The sequence below is a fragment of the Semicossyphus pulcher genome, unplaced genomic scaffold (genome assembly GCF_022749685.1).
Source record: "Semicossyphus pulcher isolate SPU_LCO1_2020_fin unplaced genomic scaffold, fSemPul1.0.p SCAF_21, whole genome shotgun sequence".
Taxonomy (NCBI): Eukaryota; Metazoa; Chordata; class Actinopteri; order Labriformes; family Labridae; genus Semicossyphus; species Semicossyphus pulcher.
The window spans coordinates 8,892,777-8,904,990 of record NW_027211695.1 but is presented as its reverse complement, the minus strand read 5'-3'; the positions used below and the strand labels follow the sequence as shown (position 1 = coordinate 8,904,990).

General features: G+C 40.5%; 1 protein-coding gene across 2 annotated transcripts in view; it reads right to left on the bottom strand.

Annotated features, from left to right (window-relative positions):
• Window positions 1–522: 522 nt before the first annotated feature.
• Window positions 523–12,214, bottom strand: part of LOC138601225 (protein phosphatase 3 catalytic subunit alpha) — a 77,925-nt gene continuing 66,233 nt past the window's right edge. Inside the window, exons 12-14 of one of the 2 annotated variants that reach the window (XM_069672804.1) lie at window positions 11,399–11,496; window positions 7,949–7,978; window positions 523–2,291 (exon numbers count right to left, since the gene is read on the bottom strand). In XM_069672804.1, the coding sequence (XP_069528905.1) occupies window positions 2,089–2,291; window positions 7,949–7,978; window positions 11,399–11,496 (331 nt within the window). In that variant the 3' untranslated portion in view covers window positions 523–2,088. The remainder of the gene's footprint in view (window positions 2,292–7,948; window positions 7,979–11,398; window positions 11,497–12,214) is intronic. The other variant, XM_069672806.1, reaches the window with a different exon arrangement.

The following is a 12,214-nucleotide window of genomic DNA, read 5'->3' as shown; positions in this document are numbered from 1 at the left end:
GTGTAAAGGAGGAAGCCTAAAGATCTTTGTCTCCGATGTACGCAGGTACGTTTGATTAAACCACGAAGACGAAGCCAAGATTGCGGAAAGAAGTCAGAGAGGTTCACAAGGAGGAAACACCTTTGTTGCTAAATTGCCAAGGAGCAATTTCCTCTCCATACCAAAACATTCAGTTACTTGGACTTTACACAAAAGACCCAAACAGTCCTGTACTGAGGCTGAACACATAGTAGTAAAGGAGGATAGCGTCGAGGCCTCTCTTGAATTCTGAGGTGTGACTGAAATATTGCCCCTCTATTGTTCATCTTTGCTCTTCCTGCAGGTGTGAATTATGGCTAATGTCGAGTGTTTCCCGTGCTGTTGCTGAAAACATCGTGTAGCTCTCTAATAAAGCCCGCAAAGAACGCCCAAAGGACTATGTGTATCATGTATTAGATTTTATTTTACACGGTTGCATATTCATTGGCGGAGGACTGAAGGACAGCCTGAGTCACACGCGCACACACATACAGGAGAAGCGGCTTCGTTTCAAGTTGAAATTCATGCACATTTTTATTGAACAGTTATATAAAATACTTTTCATAGTTGCAAGTGCATGCCTCATCTGCCAACAGTTTTGAAGTTAAATTACAAAAGCAAGGCTTCATGTCGTGTAGTGAATTACTTGGGCACTTAAGCAGTTCTTAAAAAAGATCAAAGTATTATTTTTTTTCGTTTCATCTTAAAGTATTGAGCAGTATCAAACCTGTAACTGATATACAAAGCAGAGTTCCAAATAATAGTAGTAATAATAATCAAATTACACTTTCTGTGGCACATTTACAGAACAGAACAAAACCGATTTTACCTGTTATATGACACAAACAGCTAATCATGCATTTTTGAGTTACACATGTAACCACACACCTCACAAGAATTGTCAAACATGCGTAATTGGACTGTGTGCACTTACAAGCGCAGGTTAAAAATATGATTTCTCATCCATCTTATTTCATTAAATGCTTCAATTACAAAAGAAGTTGAAGGCATAGAGCATCATGGTGTTATTTAAAGTATGCAGGTATATCCAGTATATGTTCACTAAAGCGCAATATATTTCAAAACAGGCCTCCACAGCCAAGTATTCAGATTTTCTATCTCCTTTGTTTGATTTTTATAAAACATGCATAGGCAGACACTTTTAAGTTTATTGTATTTTTTTTTTTACACAATATAGGTTCTCTATTTTTACTTTGTTCGCAATACTTAAAAAGAGAAAAATTAACACTCAATTCCAGCAAGCCACGATAAATCTACCCCCCCCCCTTCCAAAAGAGACAAAAAATAAACATATTTGCAAATGATAGATAGGTAAATGTAAATTCCAGTTATGAAACTCAAGAAAATAGGTATTCATTACCGAGTTATTTAGCCATTATACAGAAAAATCAGGTCAAAGCACACACCAAAAGAACCTGAGGTAAGCATAATATGTACAAAACCATAAAACGTTCCATTATTTGGCATTTCGACAACATTGCAACATTCTTTTTAAGACTGCCTAATTAATTTCAGAGCTATTTTAAAAGAGTAGCAAAAAAAAGTTATCAATAAATAGTCCTTATTTAGTTTGTACACCCTTATATGTTAAAAACATTATCTCATGTTCTGTCCTTTTTAGTGCTGTATTTTTGTAAACGTACGATAGTTAGTAAGAAGGTACACGACTTTCCGTTTCGGTGTAAATGAGCAAGGGTCGTTCAGGAAATCAAGGAAAATAAATCAGCTTTAAGATCTCTCTATCCCTCTCTCTCTCTCTCTCTCTCTTTGACATACGGTGTGGTGGACGATCAAGCACAATAAAGGCCTGACCAACCAGAAATGTGAACCGGCAATAACTTAGCAGATTTGACTATGAACTAATATTTTGAAGGCATATCCAAAGACTAGCAAGTGAGATGTCCCCCCAGTGTGAGCCGTAGATGCCTCCCCCCCCCCCTCCTCTCTCTAACACTCCTTCACCCCTTGCCCCTTTTCTGTGGTGGCGGGCCGTGATGAGGCTGGGGGCGGGGCGGCCCCGGCGGCCAAGCTGGCGCCCGCTTCTGGCCTTCACTGGATGTTGCTGCCGCTGCTGGTACTTCCCTTGGCGTCCGTGCCATTGGTCTCCGAGGACAGCGCCTTGTTGAGGGAGTTGAGGCTGGCGTCGGAGGGCAGGGCGTCTCGCCGCGGCGGCATCCTCTCGTTGATGCGATCCAGGCCCTTCGCCTCCTCGAAGCTGGTGATCTTGTGCTGGGGCGAGAAGCCTTTGATGGCTGTTGAGATGCAAGAACAGAAAGAGAAAAAGGGGGAGAAATCAGGAGTGATCTAAGAGGGGAGGGATTAATGATTAAAAGAATGGGGTCACGCGCTCACATTCACTCACACAGCATCGTATTTGGCTTATCTTTAGTTTGGCCGTGGTTCATGGAATTGTTGCAACACAAAACTTACTTAACTGAGAAAACAACAACATAAAGACTGCATCTGAGGAGCTTTAAGCTAAGTCAACGGAAGGTCATCCATGAGAAATGAGTAACTGCAGGACCTGTTAACACTAATGATAACTGCATGGTGTAGATCCCTACTGACCTTGCTTTAAAGGAATAGTTTGACAAAAGACCATAACTTGCTTTCATACATTAGCTTAACATTTAATAGTGGAAACAGCTAGGCTGAATCTGTCTGAGCTTATACAATCTGCCTGCAAGTGCTTCTAAAGCTCACTTATCAGTCCCTCCAGGATTTTGCGGGCTTTTTCTGTGATTGTTGCGTCCTAAAATGAAATTGCGGCAGATTTTTTGAAAAAGTTGCTTTGGAAGTTGCTATGCTTTTTTTGTGTGTAAAACATTACATATCGGCTGTGAGCGACTGGGACAGACGCTCCAATAAAGCCATCTATTGGCTGACCGAGCTGTTTGTGATCTGACATCACTTTGGGTCCATTTCTGAGTCAAGATAGCAAATAAAATATGTAAAAATGGAATGAAACTAAAGGAAATGGCCACAGAATAGTAATTTTACACGTGCTAACCATGAGCCCAAAGAAGAATCGACACATTATATATTGCATTTAAGCTGTTCTACTTGTTATTTCAGATGTTTAGCTTGTATAAAACCACTGATAAGAGGTGATGATCGCTGATAACACTCTTTATGATCAACACTGATTCATGTGTAACACAGGCTCTGGTTGGTGGGAAGTTAAAGGCACCAGGAAGTGGCTAAGTAGACGGCTAACAGTTTTCAACATGGATAAATAATCACAAGCAGACATTGATTGCTGGATTTATTATTATGGATTCACTGTGTAGAGTTGAATTAAAAGACTCTGTAGTTTGAGGGCGGATCAGAAAGTTTATGAAAGAGACGATCTAACTCAACTACTAACATCAGCCTTCCCCATAGTATCATTATTGTTGCTGCTAATGCTAATAGTAGACCTGTTGACTTCAACTGTTACAATTACGATTACCTCGGCCTTTATCATTACTCTGCTTCTCTCGCTAATTTATTTATTTATTTATTTTGCTAATCTTCACCCTAGTCTACCACTATTATTGGTATTGTAACCATAAGTATGTGTCTGTTGTTGTTCATGTTACAAGGACATATGTTGTTGTTGTAACAAGAACATATGTTGTTGTTGCTCTCTTTGCCTGTCTCTATCCTGCATCTCCTTCTATCCCATTTTCGGCCCATCCAGTCGAGGCAGATGGCTGTTCAACATGAGTCTGGTTCTGCTCGAGGTTTCTGCCTGTTAAAAGTTTTTCCTTGCCAATGTGCCGAATATTGCTAAGTGCTACTCATGGTGATTCATGTTGGGCCTCTCTTTAAATAACATAACAAAGAGTCGGTCTAGACCTGCTCTTTTTGTAAAGTGTCTCGAGATAACTCTGGTTATGATTTGGCGCTATACAAATAAAATTTGATTGATTGATTGATTGATTGCACCGGAGCCTCTTTAGAGCTGCGCAGCTGTCTGTCTCTAGCATGCAGCGTTCTGGAGATATTAAAGGCACAGTAAACAATACTCTCTGATGTTTAGAACATTGCAGACCTATGGAGATCAATTTTTGGTTATGTAACTGAAAAGTTGCGGACATTGGCCAAAGTAACAAGGTCACGAAAAAGTTGCGTGGATTTGCTGAATCGCAACGTCCTGGAGGGACTGACTTATTCACACGTTAAATTGTGTTTGTTAAATCTTTACAAAAAAGAAACAAGTGTAAAAAAACAATCCAGTAATCTGTACGTTATTTCAACATGTTTGCTAAGCTATGCTAACAAAGCTAAGCTATGCTAACCGGCTGCCAACTGTAACCTCATATATGTCAGACTTTTAAGAGAGTGGTACTGATACTCTCGACTAACTTACATAAGGAAGTGAATAACTTTATTTCCCAAAACACTGACCACTGACAATTAGATGTAATTGTTTAAATGTGTTCTGTGTTTATGGACAACAGCATATTGTACAGCACATTTACATGTAGATCATTATTAATGTTTAGTCGTACAGTAACAGATATAAAAGGATATAACTCATTTTTTAAATGACAACACATAAACACCATTTATCAGTTGTAAATTATATAACTGCACAGACAAAAGGATTAAATAATCCTTCTAAAATCTATAGCGGGAACGTCTGAGCATCAGGGTCAGCAGGTTTTCACTGTGCCATCAATCCAACGCTAATCAGTGTGTGCAGAAATCCACCTACAATACTCGTCCGTCTTGGCAATCTCGCACAGCTATTTTGTAACCTTAAACGTATGCACTTTAAAACATGTGGGTAGTTTTACAATTAAATTGACTAAGGCACATTCAAAACACCTGAAGACCCCAAACATCCAGATCGCCCCATCACGTCACAGATTAAATAAACGACAAAGGGGGAGAAGGAGAATGATCAAAGAGACAAAAAAGAACGGGGGGAGAAAAAAAAAACACTGGAGTGGAGCCCACTGAGACATTCACTTCCACAAAATAGAACCACGTTGAGACTGAGCTCACGTACAAAGACACTACAGAGGTACTTGGGGTGCTAACCACTTGTTTAGTCTGCTTGGAGCATGCAGCAATTAAGGGGTCTGTGGAGGTTATGAGGGGTGGAGGTCACAAGATTAAGACTGGAGGTGAGGAGAGTAGAATAATGGAATTACAAGAGAAGCTTGTTTAATAAAATACCACTGAAATGAAGCTTGTTTCATTTCAGCCCATTATTTTTTATAAACATGTACACATTTTGTCACCTCCACCTTTCATAAAGGCTGGGGGTCTTAATGGTGAATAAAAACTATGATTGCAAAGAAGATGACCCTTTACTACAATGAGGGAGGGGGCATCAGAATTTGAAGACAAATTGGGGAGTGTGGAGAGGGGCATGATGGGTAGCGTAGTTGTGTTGCTGCATAGCACAGGTCAGACACAGGTTATTAGCAGCTCACAGGAAAGAACACGACACAGCAGGGCCACAGAGGATCCACATGGAGAGAGAAGCAGAGAAGTGTCTCGACACTACAACGGACTGTCCTCTGTGGGGCTAGAGAGGAAGTTCTGGACAATTCCAACGTAAATAGCAGCTGGCAAAACTACTATTTAGCTCGCAGTTGAGGTTGTTCTTGCGCCAAAGGCGGTTTAAATAAAGATTTTTAGGGAGGATCCAATTTGGATGTGAAGGCCTCCTGTGGAGCGCTTGTCTCTTCTAATTCAAATTCAACTGTACAGAAAACTATTAGTGTTACATTAATACAACAGCAACAACAATGCACAACTGCTTCGGTTGTTTCAAAGGGGAAATATCATTTTTATCTTTCATAGCAAGATTTCAGTGTATTGTGCGAGGGCAGAGCAGGTGGAACTATCTTAAAGTAAGAGATAAAGCTCAGTTAAATTACAGTTTTAAAAGAAACAATTGTTCTTAACAAAGCTGTGGATTAGAAAGCAAGTGTATCCTACCAAAAATCTGTGACTTTTTAAACATATTTTACCTAATAACAAAAGTTGTGTCCGTATAAGATCTACCATGTCCTGCATGATTTCTGAATACTGCAGCTCGACCAATATCAGATTTCTGAGGCCGATACAGACTTGTGTGAACTTTAAACATCAGATAAATATATGTGTGTATTGTTTTTAAAGTACATCAAACATACAGTATATTGCAGCAATTCTTTTAACCCTAATCCCTTTGGCACTTATTGGTTGATACAATAGACTGTAGATGGACGACATGACAGCTCCCTAAAAGTGAAGCCAAAACATTTTGAGCGCCCACTGCTGACTGGATGCAGTATAGGACATAAAGCCCGCCTCCTCCATGTTAACAAATGGGAAATGAGTCAAACTATAAAATCAAAATACACGCCAAATACATTTTTCTCAAACATGGTTTCTGTCATGATAGTTAGTTCTTATTATGCTGATTTACGTCCAAGTGTGCTTTTTTTAAATTTTTAATTACAGTCGGTGCATAGGACTTTTTTTATCTAAAAAGCAGGCTGCGTCCTAAATACCAGTGTGATATACTGGAACAAAATGCAGAGAGAGGTATGTTATTGTGTCATGGTATTTTACCCAGATGATGGCCCTATAATCTAGCTAAAGTTGTTAAGTAGTGACTCCACATCTCTGCATTAAACTGTTTGAAAGTCCAAGCCGCTACAACGGCTCCAATTTACAAGGTGCCGCAGTGCTGTTTACCTCACTGTTTTAAGTGAGGGAAACTTGATTGTTGCTAACGCTTCGTCACGGACATGCACCGTCATGATCGCCATTGCAGCCATTGCAGTAGCCAGCGGTAGCTAGCAGGATCGCATGGTGAAAACAGATGGTAGACTGTTATTTGTGTGTGTTTTAAATGAAAAGAAATTGACATAGATTTAAAATAAATAATAAATAGCTAATTAATAGCTATAGAGAACCTTTATCCCTCCGGGATACCCCCAGAAACAGACTGCGACTTATATTCCGGTTTAACGGATTTTGATGCTGTAAAAAGGATGATTGACAGCTCTGTTGACAAATACGGCTCCTGCAGCTGATCTGTTCCAAATCAGCAGAGTAGAGGAGGATCGGCGAGAGGAGACGTAACTAAAACAACCACCGTGCGGGATGCTGCTTTTTTCGGTAAGTTAAGTGTGTGTTGTGGTTAGCGGAAGTGGCTACAGCGGCTCCACCCGCCGATTGCTACTGGGCAGCTCTGGCTCCGGATAACGTCACCATCGCAAGCTGACAGCGCCCGACATGGGGGGTATTTTGGCTTCAATTTTGTACAATGACAGCAGATGGAGACGTGTCGTCCATCTTTAAATACAGTCATTGGTTGAAACACATGCCAATACAAATGTAACTATGATAAGCTGATATCAGCCAATTGTTAGTCAATTTTTAAGCGGTGTAGCTCTACAGGATTATATTATGTTAACAAGCTGGTGCCTCTGGTATGTAAGAGTAAGAGCTCAGTACAGGTGCCAGACGCCCTGATGATGGCCTTGTGTTCACAATGTGTGAATGTGATTTAGTGCAATCTCCATTTTGAACGAGGAAAGCCTGATCATTTTCCATTAAAAAAAAGCTGATTTTACTGAATAAAATGGCATTATAGAAAGTATTTTTGTTAACAACCTGCAGTCTTAAATGAAAAGTACATTTGAAAAGTATTTGCTTTGCACTCACTCAAAATCACAGCAGGATCTCTGTGATTTTGAAATCTGTGCTATGAAATCCATTCCCCTTTAAAACACATGTGACCACAGGATTTCCTAATTACTTACTTCTTTTTTCTCCGTTAATACTAAGCCACATTTTGTTAGCCCAAACACCCAACACACTCTATTCAAGCACCAGCGAGATGGATGAAAACCCAGCGGACCCCCCTGTCTATTGCCATGAAAAGCAACAGAAGAGGGCAGCCAGACCCATTTACCTTCGTCAGCCTCAATAGCTTCAATAGTAGCTGAAGAGAAGAAGAGGGGGGTTGCAAAACGAATGAGAGAAGTGAGCAGAGGAGTTCATTTTGTCCCAGGAACAAGTCAATGAGCAGCAAAGACAGCCAATGCCGACAACAAAGGTTAACGTCATCTCCACATTTTAATGACAGAGGACACATGGATGTTAGCAGAGAGAGGGAGAGGAGGAGGAGAGAGAGGAGGAGGAGGAGAGGGGTGAGCCTTAGCTTTTTGATGAGTTCCAGATCTGTAAAGGGAAGGTGATAAATGTTTGTGGCAGTGAATGACCTCATGGAAAGGATTGCATCTTTGAGGTACTTTGAAAAAGTCGGACACAGGAATCAATGTGATAGAAAATAATGGAAACTGCAGGGACCAACATTGATAGAAAATACAAGCCGATAAAGCTGGAAATATATTAGTCGTTTACTATTTCGCATAAACATGAAGAAGGAGAGTTGATATCGTACGAATGGAAACAGGGATAAGGTTAAAGAGCATGTGTGATCGTGGGTTTTATGGGCAACTGTTTAGACACATGGATCAGCGTTACTGTGGTGTTGTGTGCAGCATGAAGCAGCATCTGGAACTGCAGGGTGAGCAGCTTTTGATATGAAATATCAAAAGTGCCGGCTTACGTTTGTGTGAGGGGTGAGGGGAGGAAAAAAAAAACCTTTGGTATTCAAAACCACTTACCAATATTTTTAAGTCATCCTTGAGTTCATAAAGTCACATACAGTACAAGTTTGTAAATCAGCTCTACACACAGACAGGGATGAGGAAGGAGGTGACGGCAAAGTAACAGCTAAACAGTACTAGATACTACGCAGCACACTTGTCATGATGAGGTGAAGAGGTTACGAAAAGGCACGAGAGTAACAGACTGTAAACAGAATGGTTTGATGGAGGCAACATTGCAGTAGAAGCACAGTGTCGTCTGCGTAAAGGAGGAGAGCAATGTGATTCTACCAATGCTGCAACAGGAATCTCTGAACATCTCTCTGCCTCCAGCGCGGTTCTCTTTAGCATCAGCTGCTTCAGAATGGCTTTAAATTCCCTGTTTATATATGTTAATCCTTAGGACCACCATAGGATTTGAATAGCCCTTATTGAAAAAAATACTTAAGCTAAAAGCTTTATGGAACGTATTTGCGCCTACTTTTTATTCTATATGCTCAATTCTATGAACCATAGACGTTTGTTTCTACGTAACCCTGTGGGGCTAGGCTCTCAAGGAGCATCCAATCCTCCCAATTTGACTTCTGCAGAATTGCCAACTTTGTTAAAGATGTTATTTTGTTCCTACTTGGTCACTACTCCTCCCACAGGAGGTCACAAATCAATACAAATTTCAAATGGTCCCAGTGAAAATCAGTGCAGACGAATATTCTGTTATAAGATCTCTCAATTTCAACAAGTTGATCTATGGAGCAAGTGACAGTATGAAACAGTTTTAATAAAAAGTTAAGACATTATGTAAAGTTATAGAATATACACATGCTTGTTTCCGTGTACTTAAAGGTTTTGCTTCCACAGCTTTAGCGCCTGTGTCCACTAACAGTGTATTCTGTGCTGGCAGTGTCCATGACCTCAATTTCAGAGTGCTTCTCACTGCCGCTTACTGTTGCTAGGTTACAAAAGTTGTCTGGCAGCACTTCAGCCCTTCCCTTGGTAGTGATATCTTAGTTTTTTGTTATTATGAGATTTTTTTAAGTCTAATGAAGGTGAACGAGGCTGCACGTAACTGCTGTGCTTATGCTGCGTTCCAGACAACTCGAAAGTCGAGTTTTTCTGACCTCCGACTAGTTGTCTGGAACACAGCATTAGAGCTGTCCACTTGTGATTGGACCACATGGATAATACCAGGTCTGAACATCCCCTAAATCTGTTTTAAATCGCTCTGTATGCTTAACATTTGCTTTTATTCAAGCAAACTTTACAAAGAAAACATAAAAATAATGGAAAGGAAACATGTCCTGGCGTTAGCAGCAGATCAAGACCTGAAAACTGTACCATCCAAAAAAACGAAATTAGCTTCTCCTCCGCCATTGTTGTTGACAAAGTTGATATTAAGACCCACCACTTCTTGATTTTGATTGGTCGGTGAGAAAGAAGTGACACTGAGGAGCTAAAAGTTTAACTATTGTCAACAGAGAGCGATGTGAGTGCAAACAATGCCGTTAGTGGACACAGGCCCTCACTTGGTCTGGTATAACCAGAAGCTTCTTGCAGCTAATGCTGGCAAACTTAAAGCAAATATTGCTATGGAAAAGACAAAACCAGGACAGTTTGCTGACTTTATGACACGGCCCTACTGTGAAACACAGGGTGAACATACTCTTATTATAGCTTTAAAGACATTTACTCCCTCTAAAATAAAAGAGGTTCCTTTCTTAGAAAGATGAGCAATCGTGCTTCTGTGTTTAGCACACCGTTGTACATGTTTAGCTAAGTGCTAGCTGATATTGTGTGAGAACCAGTGAGAGGAGAGCGAAGTTGTCTGGATTTCTGCTATATTTTGTGAATGAAAGGGCAGACAGCAGCGCTCCCCCTTTCATTCACAGCTGGTTGTGTCAATTCCAATTCATCCTTTGAATCGCAGAGAGCCCCGTCTCTATCCTGACGGAGCACTGCTGAGATCCGCACCTCGCACTCAAATGGACAATAACATGACCATTTCTGTCAAGAGTCCAAGTAAATTTCAAGTGTTTGTAAAGGCATTTCCAGAAAGTCTTTACTTCCTCGCTGCAGCAGCTTGTCGGACTTATTTAGGGAGTGTTTGGAATTCAACATAGGAGGGTGAACTGAACTCTAAACTTGTCTCACATAAACGAAAAAAGAAAATATAACACAACAAAATACTTGCACAACCGATTATACCTGCAGTTTCTAGAGAGAAAGGAGAAAGAAAAAGATACAGGTAATATTTGAGATAAAACCAGTGGAATACAGGAAGTGACGGGGACGGGGAGACAGGGTATTAATGCAAGACATCAGGAGGGAGACATTAGAGAAGACAAGGGACAAAGGAAATCTGCTAACTGTATCTGCTATTGTCTAGAGGGGGATGTCTGTAGGAAATTTAACTTGACATATAAAAGTAATTTATACCGGAAGAATGACTAGGCTAAAATACATTACAGAGGAAAGAAAGCTACATGGACTAGCTGTTATTATTTAGTAGTGTTAACCAAAGGGATTCTGACTGAAGCTGCCAAAATCATTTAACTATACTCAGGGGGCAGCAGTTTTTAATTTCAGGACCGTCACTGAGGGAAGGGAAGGGAAAGAGTCTATGTATACAGTGTTTCCTAAACACTGAGCTAGCACTTTATTCAGGGCATTGCTGTGTAAGGGGAATTTATGTGTGTGAGAATCCGCTCTGGGGGCCAAAGTGGGGGTCTGGGGGTACTTGGTGAAAGTCTTACCATTCTGCAGCTTCTCTTTGCCACCGGACAGCACTCCGCTTGGTAGCATGCCTGTTGGGGTCAGTCCCTTCAGCGTCAGCACGCTCTCACTCTCCTCTCTGAAATATCAACACAGAAACATTATTTACAACATATACTAAATATGTGTTTTGGACAATCTAATATCTATTAAATGAAACATAAGCTAAATCAAGCCTGTAGAACACAGTAATTTTCATTGTATAATGTTAATGGAGTAAAGATTATTATTCTTTGGCCAGTTGATCCTTCACTAAGTCCCGCCCCCTTGGTTTCTGTTGCTACACCTGTCAAGCTTTTGCACAGGCATGCAATATTATGCCGTTTTCAACTATATGCTAACAGTGAGAGATGTTTCATGGGAAATAATAGCAAGTTTCAGGAAGAATAGTTCCCAAATATCAGAGAGAAGTCGACAGAAAGGACGACAATACGCATTTGAAAGTTACACCCAGAATATCATTCGTCAGCGGAGTGTTGAGAATGAAGACGACATAAAAATCGAGGCAAAAGCTCGTAAGCGTCAGGCACCCCACGTCTTCACTATTCATGTTAAGGACAATCATACAGGAACAACAATGTTCTTGCACAGCAGGGTAGGTCAATATATTGTTTTATTTTAAGCTAATGTTTAGTAATGACTCCCTTTAATAACAATATGTTTCAGCCCGTTGCTGGCAAAACCAAATGATCCCCACTTTTTCAATTAGTTTAAAATGCGTCAGCCCAATCCAGATCTGAACCCCACTGAAAACCTCCTGAATGTGATCAAGAGGAAGATGGACGGTTGCAAGCCAT